Below are 17,946 nucleotides of genomic sequence, written 5' to 3' on the forward strand. Positions count from 1 at the left end.
CAGTGTATCAACAGAAACAAGTAATCAGAGTTTGAAAAAGACACACATATTAGCAAAGTACTGTTAAAAGATTTATTGCAATAATACAATAAAAGTTTAGAAAACATTTGTTATGACTCCAACTGGTTTGGAAGTCGCCGAGTAAAGGGAAATTCCTGCAACATGACACCACAAGGAGATTCTCAGATGTAGTTCTTCTAAAAACAGCATGCCCCCAAATGTTTCCCAAATTATCGATACATGAATCCTTAAGTGAATCCTGTCCATACATCCAGTGTTGACATACTGTTTTTCCCCTTAACTTACAGATGTGCAAAAATTCTTAGTTATATTCCATTACAAAAAGTCTTTAACAGACCATTTTAAGCAGCCTATTTGGTGCCTGTAGGTTTTTATTAGTATTACCTTGTTTCAACAAATCATTTTATATGGAAAACATGACCAAGTTCTATGGCTTTTGTTTAAAAAAAAAAAAATACCAGCTTCAGTTTTTTAAAAAGCTGTTTACATATGGTTCTGGCACCTACATGAAAGATTTTAATGAGCAGCAAAGAGAGTAGAAAAAAACAGTGGTTGAAATGTATATTTAATATTTACAGAGTGGATCCAGTGCAAAATAATGAAAACCAAAATATCTCAGCAGTGTAAGCCAGTATGTTGGTGTTCAAAACCACTAAAGGGTTTGATCATTTAACCCTAAATAAAGTGCCTCTAGTTGATATAAAAAACAAAATATACCCTATCAATCCCTATTTCCCGTATCCTTTAAGTTTTGTTGACTTACTCTCTAGATAGGAGTTGTGATCTCTGGATTCTATTCTTTAGCTTAATCTCAAATTCATGGTTTCTTAAGCGGCCTACTTGAGAGAAACCAGGACACCTCTGCATCTTTTAGCTGAAGTCAATCTCTATCCCTAAGCGCCAAATCTGTCTTCCCTCTTAGCTTGAAACTTTTTTTTTTTTTTGAGGGTTTGAAGTGCCCAGACAACCCTTATATTAGTTCATTTGGTATTTGTTCAAGTACCCGTTCCCTATGAACTTCAGACCTGGATGGTACGATGCTCGCTCAGCAATCATGAAGCTAAATACCTGACACCAGCTACTGAGAACCCACATGGAGAAAAGCCTGTTTCCTCCCCTAAGTGGAAAATTCAGAGAGTCAGGGAACTTGGAACTCCTGGATAGGAATAAACACCCTTCTTCTACAACTCTACCAAACATTAAATATACCAATAGCAAAAGCTATATAGCACCTCGGATTTGGAGGCAAAGTATCAACTATAATAATTACAAGAAGAAAAGAAGCTAGGGTAGGGTAAGTCTCTGATTTATCTGAGGTACTGTCATGCTAATCACACTTAACAAGATATGGTAATAATGCCTGTTAGGAATTTTTCATAGGATTTCTTTTTGTAGTTGTTACATAGGACTTTTTTGTAATTATTAAAAATAAAAAACTACTTACATATTTGTACATAATGCCTCTCTACAGTTTTCTTATAAGATTGTCACTAAGAGAATGACAAGACAACACATTAGCTGAAAATGATCTCTTGGTGAGGGAAAATTCTGTCAGAGAAGAGTAGTATCAGCTCTGATTTGCTCTGCGTTTCTAAGTGAAGGGAGTGTCCCTAGAGCAACAAAGACCTCTAAGAAAACAAGCAGGATGGTTTTCCCTGGGAAAACCTGCCACCTACTGAATCCCTTAGAAAAAAACTGGGACACCGGAAGAATGACCAGAGGCCATTTAGTTAAGTGGCTTTTAACCTGTGCGCAGGCAGGCATTTAACTTACACAAGGGAACTACCTTAATGACTTTCCACTCAAAAAATAAGTTCAATTTCAAAATGCACATAGTGTAGATGGTAGGAGTTCAATAATCTAGGTGAGAATGAACTAATTCCTTTCAGAATATAAGAAAATAGTTTTTAAATCTCCAGGCAATCCCCGCAGCTGGGATTTCCTCTGTTCATGGATGTGGGTCCAAAAATAAAAGAGACCTTCATTTCTTTGGTGTGTGGGAGAAAGAAAAATCGGAATGTCTGACAAGCTACGACAGCAGCAGCATGAGGGAAATAATTTTTAAACTACCCCTTCCCCGCCCCCCCCACAAAAAGCCCCTCCCTTCCAAACAAAACCAACATCCTTGACCTAAAAACCAATCATGACCAGATTCTAAAGAAATCAAGTATTTCAAATTGCCTGCTGGTTCTCTGTACAAAAAATGATGGCATAAGCACAAACTCATATGAAACAGTTTTTATCTTTCAAGTCCTACTCATCAAGAATCACTTCCTTGTGATTCAAATTCTAAAATGTAAAGTGTTCAGGAACAGTCTCAGCATCACAAGGACCGATGTGTCAGCCCGCCTCTGCGGGTCCTGTGGCCCATGGCCGAAGGCAGCCCAAAGAAATTTTCTGCTTCAACAGAACGGAACACACACTCGTCTTTCTTCCGCCAACACGGGTCTGGGCAGAAGGACCTCTGACCCGGCTGTTCTATTATAAGCATGTGGGTCACCCCCATCAGCCATCTGATACACAGAAATGCTTGTCTCCCTGCTTTAAAAAAAACCCCAACAGTTTAACCTCTTTTTGTCCCAGGCACTATCCTAACTGAACACACGAAGTGTACCGGAGCACAGTGGAAGAGCCACTTGGACACAAACCTGGCGCGTTTCGGTCCGCGCGCACTAGCGGTGTCCAGTGTACGCCTTAAACCAGGATGTCACCGAGGCCGCGGCGGACGAGATCATCCCCCCGGCACTGCTGCTCGCGCCGGGCGGGGACAGCTGGCCGCTCTGGCTCTGGGAGCCTTCCACGGGCTGCGAAGGGATATCACAGAACCGCGGGCTCGGCAAGTTCTCCCAGTCCGTGCCCAGGTCGGTCTCCTCATCACTGACGCGCTCGTCGCCACTCTCAGCCGATTCCCCGGCGACGCCGGGCTCCACGAACTCCATGGACTCCTCCAGGTCCGCTCGCACTTCAAAGGGTCCCGACCTGTGCGCACACACAACCGGCACTGTGACCACGGTGACGCGGGCCTCACGGGTCCACCCGCTAGAGTCCACCTGCTTCCCAAGCCTGCACCGGACCCCCTGATGGTCTGTAATGGCGGCCTGCTTCACCTAAATAACTGCCACCCAAGGAAGGACTAAAACCACACCACCACACTGTTCAAGTCCACCTACCCGATTTGTGAAGATCCTGGATGGAAAAAAACCCATCCACCGAGACTAGCCCTGCTGGTCCAAAGTACGACTTCCTCTTTAAACAACTGCAATATCTATGCATTCCGATGGGACAATTTTGACAAAAACAGTCACTGGATGTATACTCTGGGCTGTCGGTGGAACAAGTAATAAACAATAGAGAAAAAAACGTACAGATGTTCTCTGCCTTATGGAAGCCCCCAACTTGTACGTTCCTATGACTCAAAAGAGCCAACTGGTATGGGTGCGTGCATGTTAGCAGTACTTCCTTGGACTGGTGTCAGCAGCAGGCTCGGGCACCCATTTTAAGATATGATCACAATTTTCTAGGGGCCCATTTATAACAGAAGAGCTATAACTATTTAGAACATAGTCCTCTGGAATAATCTGTATTTCTGCACTGTATTTTAGGAGAAAACTATTCCCCAAAGGTCCCTGATGACATCATCGTCTCCAAATCTAGTAACCTCCCTCAGGCCTCACCCTCTGGGACAGCTCCGGAGCGCCGCTGTGGGGCGGTGTCAGCAAACCCCACCCAAGCCCCCTTCCCAGTGCCTGTCAGCCCCTGCCTCACGAGAGCCCGGCTGCACTGGCTCCGGGTGGGCAGTCACCCCACCGCCCCCTGCTCTTCTCCTAGGACTTCCCGGCAGCCAAGGCCCCCCAGCAGCCCCTCTCCAGTGCTGCCCCCAAGATAAGGACACATGCCTCCGATAATGACTAGGGGAAATGATGGGGGTTAGCAAAAATCAAATGACGGAGATCCTCGAATAGGTACAGCCTGCCATTTTAGTCTATGGCCCCAAATTCTTTATGGCCTTAACAATGACAGAAGCCTAGCGATGGCCTCCCATAATGTACCTGACCACGCCTGCACCTTCCGACTCACTTTCTCCAGGGTCAAGCAGCCTTTGTTCCTCCAAGACAACCTTGCTTCCCGGCTGCACCAGCAACAGTGACAGCTAACACTTCTGTCCCAGGCACTGTTTTTAGAGCTTTACAAATATTCATTAAATTGGAAGATGCACCATAGGGTTTCCCTTTGCATATCAAAGAGCCCCTCTGACCAGGGGCTCCCAAGTTTACAAGGCCTCCATCTAGCCCAGAAGTCCTTACTTTTCACAAGGGGTGAAGGCAGCAAGAACTGGGAGACTCTCCCCATGAACCCCCCCACCTCCCGCTGCAGCTTTTCCAAACTAACCAACAACCACTGAAACCGGCATCTTAGCTGAGTATCCCTTTCCTGTTTCCTTAAAAGGCTCTCCTTACAATCCATTTCTTTTCTCTTTTCCTTTTTCCCCTTGGTAAACAGGTCTACTCCAAAGATTTGTTTTTGATGCCTCTCCTTCCTCCCAGCTTCACCGCCCGCCAGGGCTCTCCACCGGAGCGCCAACCTTTCCGGCTCATCTCGCCCTATCTGAGCCAGGCGGCCCTTCTCCAAACAAGCCGGCTGGGCCTCCGCCCTCATGCTCCTGCCTGAGATCACCGAATAAATCCCCTTTCGAGCCTCAACACATCCCCCGCCCCCCCCAGCTCAGGTCCTCACTGCACCACCACCCCTTGTAGCCAGCCTCTACCTCCAGTCAGCCCCACCTGCCTCAGCGCGCCAGAGACCTGCCTCTTTCTCTCCTCGCGGCGGCTGCCTCCGAAAACTGTTCATAAGGTAGCACCTCAGCGGGGTCCCGCCTTTCCTAAACACAGGGCCCTCTCATTCTGTCCTGTTGAGCTTTGTTGTCCGGGGGCCTCCGCAACTAGCGCCAGATGAAGCCTTCCTGCTAGCTCAAGGCATAGCCTGTTTTCGGTTCCTCTTTGATGTCGCCTTATCTACGTGGACTGCCATTGTCCCCAGACCCCCTCTCGAAAGGTTTTCCCAGGAGACAGGGGTGATACTTCCTCCAGCAGAGCTCCCCAGGAAGCCACGTGGGACTCCAGTGCTCTGCTGGAGTCCCACAGGGCAGAGTCTAGTGACACGGAACAGGTACTCAGTGAAGTACTGCGACTGAAAAACCAGTGGAGGATTCCCAAAGTGGCCAGCTGGAGCAATTTCTGTTACCCAGCATACCCTGAGCCACACACATCACACCAAATTAGCAAAAGAATTAAATCTTTTAGGCTTAATGTCATCAGGGAATAAAAATTACTAATTTTCTCAAGATGCTGCAGGGAATTCTTCTTCTCAATTAAGGCAACAAAATGACCTTTTTGGTTTTTTAAAACTCTCTTTTGCAAAATATCTTATTTCAAAAATATTACTGGACAGAATATACAACATCAAAAATGAACTCTAATGTAAACTACGCACTCTGGATGATAATGATGTTAACGTAGGCACCATCAGGGTAAAGACTGAGTCCGATAAGAAAAATCAACAGATATTAAATCTAGGGGGAAATTCTGATGAGCAGGGTAACTGCATGGTCTCAAAGTAGCTCCCCACAGACTGCTTCTTAGTTGCAAGGAAGGAAAAAGCTAGGATTATACAGTGGAGAACGTGGAAAGCATCGTGACTGGGTGATCAAATTAACATCACCAATGAGGGACAGATGGCCACTGTGGCCCCCAGAGTGTCCAGGAAACACTCCTGGCCCAGGCGGTGTTCCAGCCTCGAATGCACAGAATTCCTGGAATCTCACTCCAAGGAAGAACCAAATTCAGAATGAAAGTTCTATTAATACAAAGGGAAAAATGTTAATGTCGTTAAAGACAAAGTAGGCAATGGAAATATTCCAAATTTAAAAGAGGTTAAAGAAACATAGCAACTAAATCCAGCACCAGACTCTAGGTTGGACCATATACTGGAGGGGAAAATGCTGTACAGGACATTAATCTGGTCCACAGACAAAACGTGCAGATGGGCAGTGGATTAAACTATCGTATCAATGTGAAATTTGCTAATGTTGGTAACTGTACTGTAGTTAAACAGGAAAATACCCCTATTTTTAGGAAATACATATAGAAGTATTTAGGAGTCAAGAACCATGATATATGTATATCACTTACTCTCACAGGGTTCAGGAAAAAAAATGTGTATGCGTCTGTCTTTATGGAGATAGATTACACAAATGATAAGGCAAACAGCGTAAAACGGTAACAAAGGTGAGTCTGGGTAAAGGGTATATGTCTGTACTACTTCTATTTTTGCAATTTTGAATATTTTTGCAAGTTTGAATTTATTTCAAAGAAAAAAGGTTTATGTTGGATTCTGGATGGGATCCTTCCTTCAGCTGGTCTCCATGGAAACAGGACGTCCCACCCAGGCGACTCTGACTGAGGCAGGTGTGGAAGGGGACTTCTGAAGCTCCAGCTCCTGGCCTCTGGCCCACAGACCACCAGCTCGGGGGCAATGAGCCTGGCTGAGTATGTGTACTTCTGTCACACAAACCCCTACCCTAACTGGAGAGCTGACTCCAGGGCAAGCCCAGAGAAAACTTCAGACCCTCCAAAGAAGTCCACCCCTAGCAGAAGAGAGCCTGTTTTTTGGAACCACCACCAATACTGGATATCGTCAATCCTTTCCATTTTTGCCAAACTGATGGGTGAAAACTGGAAAGCTGTTTTGAATTGCACTTCTTTATTCTTGATTGAGGCTGAAGACTTCTTTCATTTGAATACTGATTACTTGCATTTCTTTTGTGTGACCTGCCTGGATTAATCCTTTGGCTGTTTTTCTATTAGGTCTGCTTTTCTTTTACAGATTTGAAATTTTAATCTGTCGTCTCATATACAGGCTGCAAAACAGATCTGTTGTTTATCTTGTAACTTTCTGGAATCTGGTATTTTACCAGAGGCACTTAGAGTTTTTACACAGTAAAATATGTAACTCCTTTCCTTCATGGTTTTAGGGTTTTGTGGCTTGCATGGGAATTCCCTCCCCATCCTATGATTATAAAACACTGTCTTTCTCCTATTTTATAGGGGTTTTTTCAATAAAATAAGGTCTTTTCTATCATCTGGAATTTATTTTTATATACAGAATGTAGTATGAGTCGAGCTTTGTTCTTGTGTGAATACCCCACTAGCCTGCCGCTATCGATCTATTATTATCCAGTTCAACATGCTGGCCCTTGTTGTGTTACGCTTCTCACAGGGACAGGGCCTCTCACAGGGTCTCTGGACTCTCTTCTCTTCGTCTAATTGCTCCACCTACTTGCATGCTAACGGCACCTTGTTTTAATTACTTTTATACTATGTTTTAAAGAGGGCCAAGCCCATCCTTTACTATTCTTTTCCAAAATTTCCTTGCAGCCTGTGCTTCTAGTTCAACTTCAGAATTAGCTTGTCAAAGTTCCATGAAATATCTGTTGAAATTCTGATCAGGTTTCCTTTTGGGGAGAAGTAGCATTTTTGTAATATTCAGCCTTCCTCTCCTAGAAAATCCTGAGGGTGTTCCCTGCCTCAGGCCTTCTTTCATTCAGGTCCACGCCTCGTGCAGTACCTGGCAGACATTCAAGAAATAGGTGTGGAATCATTTTTTTTTGAAGTTTCATATTTTCTTTATATGGTTTGCATATATTTTGTAAAGATTAGTCCTAGATAATTTATAGTTTGTGTTGCTACAGTAAAGGGGACCCTTTTCTCATTCCATCTTCTGACTGGCTGTCAGCACGTAAGCAAGCACGCTCTCTTGGATGGCCAGTTCACCCATCACACCCTCCACAACAACGCCAACCTAGCTTCTTTCTTTCCAACATAAATAGACCTTACTTCTCTGTAAAACTGTCCCGCCTCGCCTAGGCTCCGGAGCCATGTGAACGCAGCAGTGACACGGGCATCCTCTTGTTTTCCTCACTGCAGAGGAATGCTTTTATTAAACATCCATGGAAGGAACATGTCATTAAATATAGTCTTTTCTGTAGGCTTATGGTAGATATCCTTTATTAATAAACTATTTTTAACTTGCAACTAGTTTTCTTCACTTATTCATAGGAACGGAATTTTATTCACTGCTTTTCTGGCATCTATCAGGTTGATCTTACGGGTTTTTTTTCTTTTTTGATCTGTTCATGTAATGAAGTGGTGTGTACTGGTTAAAAGCATGAGTATCTACCACTTAGTGGAAGTGCTGGGACCCTGGCCCTACTACTCAGACTCCCTGTCATCAGGGGCACGAATTACTTGACCACGCTAAGCTTCTGTTACCAGCCCCCTCTGTAAAATAAGAATAATAAGTCCACCTATGATTTAAGGCATGTCTGGTAGTTGGCTCAGGGTCGATAAATATTGGCTCAATAAATATTAGTTATTATTAATGATTAATTTCCTAATGTTGAGCCCTATATAAATAATGTACCAAGAGGATGACAAACAACCCACAGAAATCAACCACTAAAACTGGGATGGATTTCCAACAGGTTCATGTGGTTTATGAACTAATGAATGGAACTTGAGGAGAGGAGCATGAACTCCCTGTAAAATGGCACAAAATTCTAGGTGTGTGTGCAGTTCCCTGGAGAGAGTGCACAGCTTTTTCCAAAGCGTTCTATGTCCCAGGAAAGTCACTGTTTTCGGTGGCGGGGAGAAACACAAGCCAGTGGCTAAGAGCAGATTACCCGGCAAGTTCCCTGCAATGTGGAGGAAGCCAAGCACCCTCGCCGGTGGAAGGGACCTCCCCTGAGCCTTGGTTCCAGTCGTAAAAGCAAATGAACGATGGGAAGGGGACTCCCCAAAAGAACGTTCCCACGTTTTATTTTCTTTGTCCTCTTTCACAAGTGCAGATACACTAAACCAAGTCATATCTCAGAAGCGTATGGACAGATAGCTAAGAGTGTGGAAAAAGGACACGTACTCAGAGAAGGGTTACCTGAATGGTACTAAAGAAAAGCTTCCTCTGTGTCACGTTTTTTGGGCTGAGAGACCAGGAAGATCCCATAGACCAGCCCTGGTTGATCTTTTTTGTTACTGACTCCTGTTTTTAAGCTAATGGATTTTAAACTAGTTCACCCCATAAACCTGAAATACCCTTTATCTCCAACAGATGGTGGCCAGAGAGACAAAAAGACTGGGAAGAACTGTCACAGTGGGAGGAGGCATGAAGGGAAAGGCACAGGAAAAGGGGCAGACACTACACAGTGCTGAGAAGGAAAACACGTGGAGTCCAAGACACGGCTTCCGGTCTTCAAGGACAGCACGAGGTGGCCCCTCCGGGAACATGTGGGTTCTTCTATTTCATTTTAGGTGTTAAAAATGTTTGCTATTAATTTTCCGAGAAATGATTATGTAAGGACCATAAAGGTTCAAATACGATTAGCCACTCTTTCCTTCTGTACAGGACCGCATTATTTTTGTCCTTTGTGGAGACTCTGGGGGTGAGGACCAGGCCCCTGCGCTCTGCCGACGCACACGACAACTCTATTAGAAGTACTCACAGCCCCACCACTTAGAAAAAAGCAAACACTGTTCTTACCTGCCCAGGTGTTCAGAGTTCGGACTGACCAGGTACATTAGGTTCCTGAGAGTATGCAGTGGTTGTAACTGATCTAAGTTTACATGCTAGAAAAAGCAAAACACTGATTAATATTTTCAACCAGGTAACACATTAAAAATTAGCTCACAGTATATTTTCCATACCTGAGAAAAGCATAGGTAAAGAATATTTGCATTCAGTTTCTTCACTGCTCGAGTAAATTTCTGTCTACTGAGATTTTCCCCACAAAATTCACTGGAAAACAAACATACAATTTGTAAAATTGTATCTTTCTGAGGAAATTCTATGATAAAATGTCTATCTGGAAGTACACCACAGCTCAGTATAAAACAAACCCCATGTCATTTGCCTCTTTGTAAGTTAGACTCAACAGAGACTTTCTGAGAATGAACCACCGCCCTCAGGACGAGCAACTTCACCGCAGCTAAGAAATTACAAACGCAGAGACCCTCTAGCCAAGCAGCTCCACTTCGGAAAATTTATCCAACACAAATACTTGCACACCGATGAAATGACCAATGTACAAGATTATTCTGTGAAGTATAAATAGGGGGCTGGTGAGACCCTGGCACACTTATACAAAGAAGCCTCTGTTAACTGTCCACTCCGTGGAGAATGACAGCTGGAGGCTCACAATGGCCTGACGAGGCCCACCCAATTTGTACCCCCGCCGTCTTTGCTGCCCTCACTCTCCCCAGGGCTTGCTCCCCTCTTCCCTCAGGGTCACACGTGATCATACACCCGCCCACTCACATACCGCAAGCCCCTTCCCTGCCTCCACGTTCCCGTTCCCTTGCTTTCACTCTGCTTTCATGTCCTCCACAGGATTCATCACCATTGGACACACTGCTCATTTATTATCTGTCCCTCTGTTAGAATGAAGGGCCAAGAGGGCAACGATTATGTTTTCACCACCACTGTAGCCTCTCACTGCCTAGAAAAGGGCTCCAATATTTGTTAAATACTCAAAAAGGTGTAAAACACCCTAGTATATCTTTTGTGTTTAAAAGGGGAGACCGATGATAATACATATTTATTTGGCTTGAGATGTAAGGATGACTGGACAGGGGTAGGAAGGTCTTAGTAGAACTGAGTAGAACTTAGAACTGAGTACACTGTAAACCTTTACATTTTTTTTTAAAGATTTTATTTTGGGGCGCCTGGGTGGCCCAGTCAGTTAAGGATCCGACTCTTGGTTTCGGCTTGGGTCGTGATCTCAGGGTCGTGAAATCAAGCCCTGTGTCAGGCTCCCTGCTCAGTGCAGAGTCCGAAAAGACTCTCCCTCTCCCTCTGCCTGCCTCCCCCCTCACCCCCACATGCTCTCTCAAATAAATCTTAGAAGAAAAAAAAAAAAGATTTTATTTTTAAGTAAGCTCTAACCCTGAGATCAAGAGTCGCATGCTCCACCAACTGAGCCAGCCAAGCACTCCTACATTTTTGTTTGAATTTTTAAACCACCTGTTTTTATTTTAAAAAGTTAAAAAAAATATTCAAGTGTTATAATTTACCCAGTTCTTATATGTGAGCATGCCCTCTGAAGATCCTAGTTTGTCCTTCAATTATTTTTCCAAATGGGAGAATTCTCTGTGGTCTTCTCAAAGACTTCATGTGCAATTATAAGATAATGAAACAAATTTGCACATTAGGCTTTTGAAATTAATCTCAATATTTCACAGTCATTTTTCTGGCTTAATACTACTTAAATTCCTGGTTTTGGTTCAATTAGAGTAAGTACACAATAGGAAAACGACATCTACGATAAAGATGACATTGCCACCTTCGATTACTTGCCTGTTGCACAGCTTTTTAGGGAGATTTATGTCAAGTATATGAGACAAAATGTTGACCAGCTGAGTCGCATAGCACAATGCAGCACTGATCGTGTAAGCAGGGTTACTATGCTCCATGTCTGAAGTAAAAAAACAACCATATACAAACAACTTTAATTTCAACAAAAAATAGCAATGAACCTAGATTTTATGATTTATAATTTTATCATTACATTGTTGATGATTATGTTTTGCTCCTTATTAACATACTAATAAAAGGTTCATGGCCACACATTAATGTTTCATCATTTATGGTTTTTGTGGAGCGGAATGTAACCTAAGCAAATGAGCCCAGGCAGACCCAACATAAATGAAATTAAAGTCTGAACTGCTTGGACCTGCGAATGTGTTATTTATTAGAACAGTAAATGCCCAACTTAACTGTCACCCCTCAGAGAGGCCTCCCCTAGGCTACGCCTGTCTTGGTGACACCACCTTTGTTTCGCCAGCACCTAGCATCGTGCATGACAGAGAGCACATACTCACCGTGTACTTGCTAAATGACTAAGTGAACAATCTTTTCTCCACCAAAGAAAGCTCTAGAGGTTTTCAAGGGTTTTTCTACTGGGCTATTTCTATCTCCATTTCGGGCTGCTAAAACAAGCTCTTTACAAAGAAACTATAAAAACAGGACTCAACCGGCTAAATATACTAACTAGTGAGGTCTTTTCATATAAATAAAGCAATATCGGCCCCCAAAAAGTGAAATATCTAAAAAATGTTTTCAGTCCATTCACTGATGGACTGGATATAAAATGTGGTATATCCACCTTACATACAATGGAGTATTACTCGGTCACAAAAAGAATGAAATGCTAATTCATGCCACAATATGGATGAACCCTGAAAACATTATGCTATGTAAAAAAAGCCAGACACAAAAGGCCACCCATTGTATGATCCCATTTCTATAAAATATCCAAAATAGACACATCTGTAGTTACAGAAATCAAAATTACAGATCTTCCTTGACTTACAATGGGGTTATGTCCCGATAAATTCATAAATTGGAAATATCCTAAGTCGAAAATAACATTTAATGCTCTAAACTACTGAACGCCATAGCTTCGCCTGGCCTGCCTAACACAGGCCCGGAACACTGACATGAGCCTACAGTTGGGCATAATCATCTAACACAAAGCCTATTTATAATAAAGTGTTGAGTATCTCATGCAGTGCATTGTATCCTATACTGAAAGTGAAACACAGAACAGTTATCAGTGTATCTACCGGCTGCGGACCTTCACGACCACGGAGCTGCCTGGGAGTTGCGGCTGCCGGGGCCCGGACCATGAGAGAATATGCACGGCACAGCGCTAGCCCAGGAAACGATCCAAATTCAAAGTTCAAAGCGTGATTGCTACTGAACGTGTATCGCTTTTGCACCAACATAAAGTAAAAAAAATTGTTAAGTTGACCCATCATCAGTTGAGATCATCTGTAGGGGCTGCCCAGAGCTGGGAGGAGAGGCGACAGGGGCATGACAGCTTCGCGCCCTGGAGCTCTGGTCTGGGGTGATGCCAGCGCTCTGGAACTCAACAGAGGGGGTAACCACACAACACTGTGAATGTATTCACGCTGCAGGATTGTTCACTTTACAACCGTTCATCTCATTATGTAAATTTTACCTCAATTAAAAAACATACCTAACTTCTAAGTTTTCAAGGACTATTTTGATTCTCACCAGGCCCCTGCGTGGTTTTCTTCTCTTCCACCCAATTGTAGTATGCAGAGTAGTCCCCGTTGTTGGGAAGGCTAATCCAAGGCCCTGTAATGCTAATGCTGGTGTCCCCATTGTGATCGTCACAGACCCATCTTCCCGAGAGGTAAGTCGTCCTCCGGGCTTCAGCAAGCTTGCTCACGGTGCTGGAGGTCATGGCACTGTCGCTCTCTGAGGACACATCTGCGGGATCTCTAAAAATCAGAACATACATATGGATTTCAAGGGAATGGGTTTTAAAGAGCATGCAAGATACTTGCCTGATATGTAGAACACTGAAAGATGCACACACGAGGACAGGAATTTAACTAGGATATACAAAGATAAGTAATTCTATCAGACATGACGCTCAAACCAGCTGTGGCACAGAAGGCCATACCAATGTGAAGAGGATGGCACCATGAGCTGGGGCCTCAAGTATTTGGTCTCAAGACCCCTTTACATGCTTATAATTTTTTGAGGACCCCACAAAGAGCTTTTGTGTATGTGGGTTAGAGCTACTGATATTTACTTGTATTAGAAATCTGAAAAATTTTAAATTATTCATTCATTTGGAAATAATAAACCTATTACATGTTAACATAGCATATTTTATGAAAACAAAAAACCTGTACTTTTCAAAACAAGAAAATTAGTGAAGAATGGCATTGTTTGTTGACCAGCTGAAACACACAGAAAAACACAGCACTGGTCAAGAATTTTGAAAATCTCTTTAACACCCAAGTCTTGCAGTTGTTCTTTCAAGTAAAAGTAGTGTCCCATGCAAAAACCAGCTAGTTCCACTTGCAACCCACTCAAGTGCTTTTTCTTAAGCCCACCGCAGCCCTTCAGTCTGGAGCCAAAGAGCCTTCTGCACACTTCCCATTTCATCATGTGGTATATTAAAACAATGTGTACGCAAGGATCAAGACTTAATAAAATTTAAATAAAAATATGATTTCTACTGCTTCATCAAGAGCATCCTTGCTGTGAACTGCTTTTTTTCTCAAAAAACGCAAGTACGTGGTAGAATACGACTAGTAACATAGTTGGTGTCACTGCTTAGACATCTGTCAAGGCACCAGTTTTTACCCATGATAGCTTCTGAGCCGCCAGTGCAAATGTCCACACGGTGAAAAGGGAAATGAAGTGTTACCGTATGTACAGAAATACTTGCGACAGCGCAGACGGCACTCTGAGCTCTGAGCACCGCGGGCCGGGAGAGCGGGAAGGAACGAGAAGTCAGGGCGGACGCAAGCGGGGCACAGAGACCATCCGACCCCCGAACTTGGGGCGTCAGCCGCACAAGGGAAGCGCTAGGAGATGGTGTTGGACAAGTAGGTGGGGAACTGGCAGACTGGGGAAGGGCCTCTGCGCTGCACTAGGTTGAGGTTCTGTTCTCAATCCTTTGTCCTCCTGCCACCGCGTGCCTGTGGGGTAAGTGCCCCTGGCGGTCACGGGGAAGTGGGGCAGGGCACTACGGCCAGGTCTGAGCGGCACCTCTGCTTCTTCCTTCTTCCACGGAACAAGTTTGAGGAATGCGAATGAACAAGAAATCTTATTACAGGAATAACTTCAAAACTATCAGCTTTAAAAAATTACCAGCATATAATATCATATACTGCTATAAAAGATTTAAACAGCACAGGCAGAGAGGAGTAAGTTTTTCTCCATGTTTTCTCTTCTGCAGCTTCGCATTCAGTTGTCAGTCTCCTTGGTCTCCTCAGATCTGGGACAGCAACTTAAGACTGTGTTGTTGTTTAATGTGTTTTAACACTGATATCTTGGTCCATCAGAATCTAATTTAGCACTGGGGCTGCCTGGCTAGCTCAGCCAGAAGAACGCCCAACTCTTGATCTTGGGGTCGGGAGTTCAAGCCCTACGCTGGGTGCAGAGATAACTGAAAAAAATAAACTTAAAAAAAAAAAAAGAATCTGATTTAGCATAATGTTTCCGTTTTATTAGCTTTTTCCTCCCCAAAGGCCTGGTTGCCTGTTTTTACACCAGTCTTTGGATACCCCAACTCCTCCCCACTGATCCAAGAGTCTATTTCTGAACTTCCTATTCTGTTCTATTTTGAATCTGCCTTTTTATTTTTATATTTGCCAACTATTACTAATGAAAAATTACTTGGTAAGAGTCAGGGAGCAGGTTTTCAAGCCAGAATAATCAGACCTTGAGGCTTTTAGGAAGTTAACTATGGCAACAGCCAAAAGGACACAGTGAAGTAGAGGGAGCAAAGCAGAGTAATTTAAGTCCTCACTAGTCACAGTGCACGGACTAGCCGGGGAAGGATGCTTGGAAGTAAGGACAACTAAGGGACAGGAAAATCCTCAACTGGAACAGCATGATGGTTAGTGAGAAAGCAAATGAACTTCTCAGTAGCAGTTTTCAAACCTCACCAATTATCATCTGGGGAAGTTAAAAAAAAAAAAAAAGTATTACGAGATGGGCTGGAGGGCTAAAGGTGTGTCCTCTGGAACCTGTATTTTTCAAAAGTTCCTAATTGACTCTGATGAACATCCAGGTAGGGAACCACTGTCTTGTCCATCTGATGACTCCTGAGGGTATCCATGCACTAGAGCCTAAGACTAAACTCACAGTCTGGGGCGCCTGGGTGGCTCAGCAGGTTAAGCGTCTGCCTTCGGCTCGGGTCGTGATCCCGGGGTCCTGGGATCGAGCCCCGCATCAGGCTCCTTGCTCAGCAGAGAGCCTGCTTCTCCCTCTGCCTGCCGTTCCCCCTGCTTATGCTCTCTCTCCCTCGCTATCTCTATCCCTGTCAAATAAATAAATAAAATCTTAAAAAAAATAAACTCACAGTCTCCAGCGCTTGCCAGGGGCTAGTTACCAGGAAAAGGCTACGTCAACAGGTCAGTCAACAAGTGAGGGCCCCACTTCTCTGAGGGCCACCGCCCTTCACCTTGGCTGCCTCCCCTATTTCGTGCAGCGTGTACTGTTTGCTGAAGCAGATAAGACTTCAGTTTCATTACCAGGAAAGCCAATGACCCCAGAATGAACCTGATAAATGAGGCGTTTCCATATTTGAAAAATACCTGATCTTTGAAACTTGATCTATTCCTAGAGTCAAAAGACTCACTGTACCTCACACTAGTCTTTACTTCCTCGATTGGAAAAATGACAGAGGTGAGCTCTAATATATGAGATCGCCGAAGATCTGCCAGACGCTCATAATGACTTCTTAAGTCAATGGTTTTTTTTTCTACCAGGTCACCAAGTCTGCGATTGTGCCTCTGAATCTTCTCCTTTTTCTCCTGATGCCGCTGTGCTCGAGTATAGAGCTTCTGATTCTTTTCCTTGGTTTTGAGAAGGCCTTCAGAATCTGAAATAAATCACACCAACAATTATCTCTACAAATGGCTCCTGGGGCCTGCAGAACCTACCTCACAAGTGTAAGCATCTTCCTGAAGTTTAAACCGAAAGCAAAACCTCAATCAGGTTAATGTTCCACTAAGTGGAAATTGAGAGTTTAGCTTAAGTAAATAAATAAATAAAAGTGGACCATCACCTAAAGGACTCTGGGTCTCCATCTGCAGTCATCATTTGTAAGAATCACTCAACAACTATCAAGTTTAAGTTTAAGCCAGGAAATACCTGACTTATTGGTAAGCACTGAAGAATAACCATGATGGGCAGAAAAGATATCTAATCCAAGTTTGAAAAACTTACTGGCTATCTGATTTTCCTTAGAAACCTCTTACATATGCCTTGGGCTCCACTGAGACCCAGGGATAATCTCACGACAGGTGGTCATGCAGCAAAGAAACAGACCAAGGGCTCTGAAAAGTTACAGTGGAGTGTGGTGGCACCCAGCAGGGTGGGAGCCCTTATTATATGCCAGCATTTGAAGCACTGCAGGGGCGACCAAAGCCTGGCCACACAACCAAGAATGGAGACAGATGCTCATCCTGTCTGATGTGTGTCCTTTTCATGAAGCTCCTTCAGGTTCTGGATCAAAACCTGTTAGGGTGTTAGGGCTGTAACTCAACTTCTCTCAAGTGGCAAAAACGAGTTGCAAAATCTCAGACAGACTCCTAGAAGTAACTTAGGAGGCTCAGACAAAAGTTCAAAATCAAGCTCATTATTTTTCCACAAAAGCCTCATCTTGATACCTAGGTTCTCTACTTAATGATTTTTTTTGACCTGTCCACGGCCTAAGTCAGTCCCCTGCTGGTCAATTCCATGGGCTGACCTACTATTCTTCCGTAGAGGGCTTTCTCTTCCTTCCCAGTGTTACAATCTTACTAACTCTCCCCCCAAACCCCACTTCCAGCTCAGTTCCACTCCAGGCCTTCACCAGCCCAGTCTTCATCAACTGTAAGCAGCGCCCGGCGGTTCTCCACTGCCCAACACACACCGACCTCCTTGGCCTTGAGGCCACTCCCACACTGGCACATATCCCACAGTTCCCTTCTACACCCCTTCACCCCAGCCTCATTCAGTTACTAGGCACTCCAAACCTTTTCCACAAAGTGGAACTATTTCAGTGCATGCATGCATGGATGGATACTGAACCAGTCATCATTCCCTTCAGGATGTCCTCTACAGATCCTATTCAGATCAATGTCTCTAGGAATGCTATTAGCTTCTACTCTTCAAATGTCCAAATTTTTCTCATTCAGCCAGGCCCCCTTCCATAAATGCTCCCCAGACCTTCTGCTCCTCGGAAGCCTGATGCAATGTGTGTACCTCACCTATAGCTGAGTTCCTTACACCAGGTCCAACCAAAGCCTTGTTCTCCCCTGACTAGAATATAACAAACATCTG

General features: G+C 44.0%; 1 protein-coding gene across 2 annotated transcripts in view; it reads right to left on the minus strand.

Annotated features, from left to right (window-relative positions):
- Nucleotides 1–2,111: 2,111 nt before the first annotated feature.
- ATG14 (autophagy related 14) overlaps nt 2,112–17,946 on the minus strand; it is a 35,487-nt gene continuing 19,652 nt past the window's right edge. Inside the window, exons 5-10 of one of the 2 annotated variants that reach the window (XM_036113895.2) lie at nt 16,264–16,501; nt 13,147–13,376; nt 11,425–11,542; nt 9,777–9,867; nt 9,613–9,698; nt 2,112–3,000 (exon numbers count right to left, since the gene is read on the minus strand). In XM_036113895.2, coding sequence (XP_035969788.1) covers nt 2,694–3,000; nt 9,613–9,698; nt 9,777–9,867; nt 11,425–11,542; nt 13,147–13,376; nt 16,264–16,501 — 1,070 coding nt within the window. In that variant the 3' untranslated portion in view covers nt 2,112–2,693. Of the gene's footprint in view, nt 3,001–7,148; nt 7,645–9,612; nt 9,699–9,776; nt 9,868–11,424; nt 11,543–13,146; nt 13,377–16,263; nt 16,502–17,946 lie in introns of those variants that run through there. The other variant, XM_078053738.1, reaches the window with a different exon arrangement.

The sequence above is a fragment of the Halichoerus grypus genome, chromosome 8 (genome assembly GCF_964656455.1).
Source record: "Halichoerus grypus chromosome 8, mHalGry1.hap1.1, whole genome shotgun sequence".
Taxonomy (NCBI): domain Eukaryota; kingdom Metazoa; phylum Chordata; class Mammalia; order Carnivora; family Phocidae; genus Halichoerus; species Halichoerus grypus.